Genomic DNA, 5,985 nt, shown 5'->3' on the forward strand with positions numbered 1-5,985 from the left:
TAGGCATTATTATCTTCCTCGAGGTCAAAAGTTCAATCATGCACGGTTAACCTTATATTGTACTAAAAGGAATTCAAATTTTATCGATATTTCTATTTAAGGTGCTTTTTGGTATAAAAGATAACAAACTTTCATCTCATTTATTAATTCTTTTAAAAATCTTGTCTTACTCTCATTATCAAGGGAACTGAAATTCAAGTGACAAAGAGAGTTGAGTACGAAGATGTCATTATAAAATTAAGCTCACTTGAACACAATATTACATCGTACCCGATACTAGAAGGCCCCATGCCTTTAGGAGAAATACTTTGATTTATCAAACCACTTACAATACTTATATTTATATTACCGACTTCTCTATTACACATATTTCAAGAGCGAAAACAGAAAGAGAAGAATATACGTTAATAGTACTCCCACATATCGATATCGAACCCTTCAATTCCAATTTATCGAACATGTGTATCGACACCTCAGCCTTGATCCACACGTACGTAGAGATATAATGAGAAAGAAGTAGTTTTGCATGGAAATAATAAAAGAAAGGCAAATCAAAGAAAGAAATAAATCTTTTTAACTCACGAGGGCACGTAATTGAGGGCAAGCTATTAGGCGTGAGACGCGTAATACATGCACATATTACAGAGGCAAAAATTATGAAACCAAAAAGAAAGTGAAAAAATTCTCACGAGACTGCAGCATTTTGCATTTATTGCCAAAAACCCCCCACCAACTTGGCCTCCTGCATTGTTATCCATATAAATACTGCTCACTTTTCTCTCTCTTTTTGGTGCCTAATTGATCAACAAATCTTGGCGATCAACAAGAAACAGAGATCATATGGCTCATATTGCTGTGGAGAGAAACAGGAGAAGGCAGATGAATGAACATCTTAGGGTTTTGAGATCTTTGACCCCTTGCTTCTATATCAAAAGGGTCTCTCTTTTTCTCTCCTCTCGCTCGAGAAATGTGTTTTGGGGAGCTGGAGCAATGTGGTTGACGGTTTTATATATTGTTCAATGAATTAGAGAGAAATTTATATTGGGCCAGAAGGGGTTTTGCCACATTATGTGGCAGGTACTACGGTGAACTGTTTCTCTTTTTTCTCGCTCTTATCTTGGTTTTGTGTTTTATTAGGGAGATCAAGCGTCCATTATAGGGGGAGTGATTGAGTTCATCAAGGAGTTGCACCAAGTTCTGCAGTCATTAGAGTCGAACAAGCGGAGGAGGAAGAGCGTAAGCCCTAGCCCTGGTCCGAGTCCGAGGCGGCAAGTGGTGGTTGCCGATCACGGGTTGTTTGGGTTCGAGAACAACGCAGGTGAGGTTGGAGCTTCTTGCAACTCATCGGTTGCGGATGTTGAAGCGAAGATTTCGGGATCAAACGTGTTGCTGAAGATCATTTCCCGGCGAATTCCCGGGCAACTTTCGAAGATGATTAGTGTCTTGGAGGGGCTCTCCTTTGAGGTTCTTCATCTCAACGTCAGTAGCATGGATGACACTGTTCTATACTCTTTCGTTGTCAAGGTATACAAAAAAAAAATAGGGCTAACTGGCCTTGTTAGGGTTTTGATTGGGGATTTTACAATGAGACTTGAAACCCTAATTTCTTTCTAACCCTAAAATTCCATAACTTTTGTTACTATTAAGTACCCCTTTTTTTTCTGTTCAAAATTGTCAATTTTAGACAGGAATTAAAGCTTTTGGAGGGATTGGGAGTGGGTAATATAAAACTCAATAATTAATTTATCAACAATATTTTCAAAAGCTCATGCCACATGCATATATATTGAAAGTATTGATCAACAATTTAGGATTTTGAAACTAATTAATGAACAAAATATTTGTAAAACCAAATGGCTCTTAAATTTACAGTCATATATATGAGATCGAAATAAATTCCTTTAACAATATTTTGGCATGTGATCATAGTAGGGTTCAAGAAATCAATGGCCATTTTCTCTTGATTTCTTGAGTAATTTGGAAGTGAGTTCAGCAATCTTAAGATTTGGGCTTTGGCTAGGGTTCTGGGTTTTCAATTTTAGCTATGAATTCATCTTCAGCAACTAGAATTATATTAAATGCATGCATGCACATACCCATTACAAATATGATGGAAAAATACACAAAATTGATTGAATTACTCTTCCATAGTCTTAAATAATGCTAAAATTAATCCAAACTTTTGAGGACACAACCCCATTTACTTCAAATATAAATCTATATAAATTTACTTAGATCACCTATTATTTTCTCTTGTTAGGATCAATACGAGACTTTGATCATATATTTTCTTAATAGAATGAGCATTCGAATTAAGTCGATATTTTACTGACGATCGTCTTTGCTCGTTTTCTTTTTCGGAGCTGAATTGTTTGATTTTCTGGATGCAGATAGGGCTTGAATGTCAGCTAAGTTTGGAGGAGCTAGCTTTTGAAGTTCAACAAAGCTTCTGCTCTCAAGTTTACTTATGCCAGTGAGAAATTATAGAATTAACGTTTGAAGAAGTTAATTATATGCTTAATTAAATATGGTTTTCCTTTTTAATTAAGAGTAGAAATAACAAAGCTTGCTCAGATCAGTGAAGACAACTACTGTTTACTATATCAAAAGTTTTTATATGTGCTGTATCATTTATGATTAGATTTTCATACTTAATCAAAAGAGAGAATCAAACTGTTCCTCCCTCGAAACTTTAATTTGCTTTGAAATTCATCTTTTTTCTCTCCATTATTTTTAATTTTTGACGTATCAAAAATTATTATTTTTTAAATGTGAAAAGTTCTTTGAATCAAGTATCGAAATTAAGCAACACGTAGCTAGGGTTTTGTCTATACAGAGGATTCGAACTCACAACTTCTTGGTTGAAGGTATATACCAATTACCGTTGAGCTGTGTTCGTTTTGATCCTGCCATCTCTTATTTATAATCTTCTCAAGTCACGATATATACACATACATATGAGCATGCACATTTTTCTCTCCTTAGTTCTTGTTCAAAAACGTATACTTATTTGAAATTGTAATAACATTGATATTGTTTGTTAATAATAATTTAACGAAAATAAGAGTTATATCAAACCAAAAAATAAGAAAGAACAAGAATAATGAAGTGGAAAACGACGTCGTAAGTGGCTCTACATCATCAATCATTTATGCATGAAGATGGCATCATTTACAGAGGCGCTCTGAAGTCTAAACCAAAGGAAAAGCGTTGACGTTTTTGACCAATCATAATCAGGTACGGTCACTCATACACATAGGCGTGTTCTGACGTTACGAAACCAAATCATCAAGGCACGTGTACGCTCAGAAAACGACGATGCCTTTTTTCCTTCTACGGCCTGGATTCGGTACCATGGGGTAATAATTGGGCGTGGGAAGGTGCACTGCGCACTTACCATGGGTCCTAAAGTCCAAATAAAAAAATAAATAATAAAAAAGGAAGGGTCTCGCCAAATAATAATTAATAATTGAGTTTCCCGCTGCGGCTCTCTTATCCAGCCGCCTAAGCCGGTCCTCCCAGATACAACCATTCGGCTTCAGCCAGCTTCGCTTTCTCGCTCGGCTCGGCTTCCCGCCTCCAATCGGCTTCACTTTCACTTTCCTTTATTTTCTTATTTCCTCCCCCAACTTTTTATATTTTCACTTTTCATCCTCCATTTTCTATATTTCTTTTCCTTCTTCATTTGTACATTTAATATGCAAATAATAATACATGTTTTGATTTCACTTAAGATACTTACATAATTAATTTACTAAGCTACGTGAATGATCAATTATTCCTAAGGTTAGAAAATACCTATTAATCTATTGAGCTATATACTTCATTAATATGAACTTGCATTTTGTTTAGTTATAATTAATTATTTTATTGCAAAAAAAATCAATAATTGTTAACTAATATATTTACCCAAAAAAAAAAAAGAAAATTAAAGTATTTGTTAGCTCGAGCGGTGCTGAGCAATGATCTTTGTGGTAGTGAAGTTCAAACTCGGAATGCTGGCCACTAAGGTCATACTTGATAAGAATTTTACTTTTTGCATTTTAAAAACTAAACTTGTTTACTCGTAATTATTTCGTGTGACATTTTTCACTTTTTAAAATGACTTATTTTTTAAGTAGCACTCAAAATCTTAGGAATTGTATGGAAAGATGTCATTTAGTACACAGTAGAAGAAAACAATTCTTAGAGATTTGCATTCAAAAGGAATTTTTTTTAATTGCAAAAATAAGTAAACTTACCTAAAAATCAATCTCAAGTATTTATTTAAATTTTCAAAGAATACGTTTGAAAATGTTTGAGATGGACTATTGTATGACAAATTGGACCAATAATGAGTGGAGCATGTGACTTGGGTACTGCATTTTCCTGGGTCCTCACTCTACTTATTATTCAAGTTTTAGGTCTACTATTACTACACAATTGTTTATAATACCCAATTAAAAAAAAAAGTCCAATTTTTTATTTTAGATGTTGAGATTATTCAAAAAAAAAAAAAATTGTTGGGTCTCACTAGTTTTCAGTTCATAAAGCACTAGTTCTTGTCATCTGGAAGACTGCCTCAATTTGATAAGTTTTCTTTAAAGAAAATATATAAAATAAGATTAAAATATGTAGTTCCTATACTGATGTATATTTTGTAATTCATTTTAGTTATTATACTCTGAAAATGTGTATTTTGATCTATGTTTTTCTAAAGGATCAATTTGACCTTCATTTGCATAAATTTAACACATTTTATACACAATAGATACCATTTAATACAAAGTTACGACTATGTTTCATTTAAATGAGATCAAGATGAAAATAAAGAGATCATAACGGTCACTTTTCAAGGACCAAATTGGATGTCTTGAGAGCATGAGAACTTAAATAAACAAAAGTTATAGAGTATAGAGAATTTGTTTTGAAAGTACAATGACCAAAATGAACCTAAGTCATAAATACACGAATTATTTTAAATCAAAATAATACTAATTGGAATAAAAAATTGTGTCAATTTCACTTCTCAAATGAGACTATTTTTCCAATTGGAAATGTTGAGTTAAGAAATTGGGAACACCAGAGACTCATGAACTGTCTCTAAGGTTAATTCAAGTCATTCTTTAGAACTAAGTCAATCCACACATTGCATAAAAATAATGACCCTACTTGCACGTATCAAATAATCTTACCCAGCAAAATATGCATTGAAAAATAAGATCTTCATCTTTTTCAATACAATTTCTCTTGTCTCTCTCCCTTTTCACTCTTGTCCTCCAAAATCTAAAATTCTTTATGTCATGTGTATCGATGATTTGACTATCAAAATAACTTCAACTAAACACTATATTATTGTTAGGCTGAATTGTCCCTCACCCTTTTTCCTCGTAAATAAACTACTTGTGATTCCATTCCAATAACAGATAATATTCAATACTTTAAAAGATAAAGTTGAGGTTCATTCTAAAATTATTCAGCTAGAATGAGAAGGAATTATAAGAGGACTAGGAATCATAGCCCAGCTTCTTTCTGCAATTTGGACCATTCAAGAAAATGTAGCCGACTCCATTTTTCTAAAGCCTATCAGTAATGATTTATTTGTCACTATTATATGAGGTCAATTAGAATAGTGTCTAATTGTATATAAGAGAGGATCTTATAGCAAGGCCAATTAGATTCATCTTCCACAACTGATCACTTATTAAATTACACTGCTACAAAATGCAACCAAAGCCATAGATGGGTAGGTTGGTCAACATGGAAAATGGATTGTATATAACTATTGAGATAACATATTAAATACAAGAAAAACAACAATATAATATGAGTAATCAATGTTTATCAATTGCACCAAACATGGCGTTGTGGCTTGTGCTTGTTCGCCAATTTCAGTGATGGCCCTCTAAATTATTGTAGGAACCTAATCCATTAGGGGACAGTTGGGATTAGCTTATAGATTGTATTTCTATAGTTCAGATTGACTTGTGTATATGGTGTAGGTGT

At 33.3% G+C, this 5,985-nt stretch overlaps 1 protein-coding gene across 1 annotated transcript; it reads left to right on the forward strand.

Moving 5' to 3' along the window:
- The first annotated feature begins 802 nt into the window (after nucleotides 1-802).
- MUTE (basic helix-loop-helix (bHLH) DNA-binding superfamily protein) lies at nucleotides 803-3,708 on the forward strand. Its single transcript, XM_022282515.2, has 3 exons — nucleotides 803-936; nucleotides 1,138-1,524; nucleotides 2,391-3,708. Exons 1-3 carry the CDS (start codon nucleotides 841-843, stop codon nucleotides 2,475-2,477), a joined length of 570 nt encoding a protein of 189 aa, XP_022138207.1. The 5' UTR covers nucleotides 803-840; the 3' UTR covers nucleotides 2,478-3,708.
- Nucleotides 3,709-5,985: the final 2,277 nt, after the last annotated feature.

The sequence above is a fragment of the Momordica charantia genome, assembly GCF_013281855.1.
Source record: "Momordica charantia cultivar OHB3-1 chromosome 5 unlocalized genomic scaffold, Mcharantia_2.0 BLBB01000005.1, whole genome shotgun sequence".
Lineage (NCBI taxonomy): Eukaryota > Viridiplantae > Streptophyta > Magnoliopsida > Cucurbitales > Cucurbitaceae > Momordica > Momordica charantia.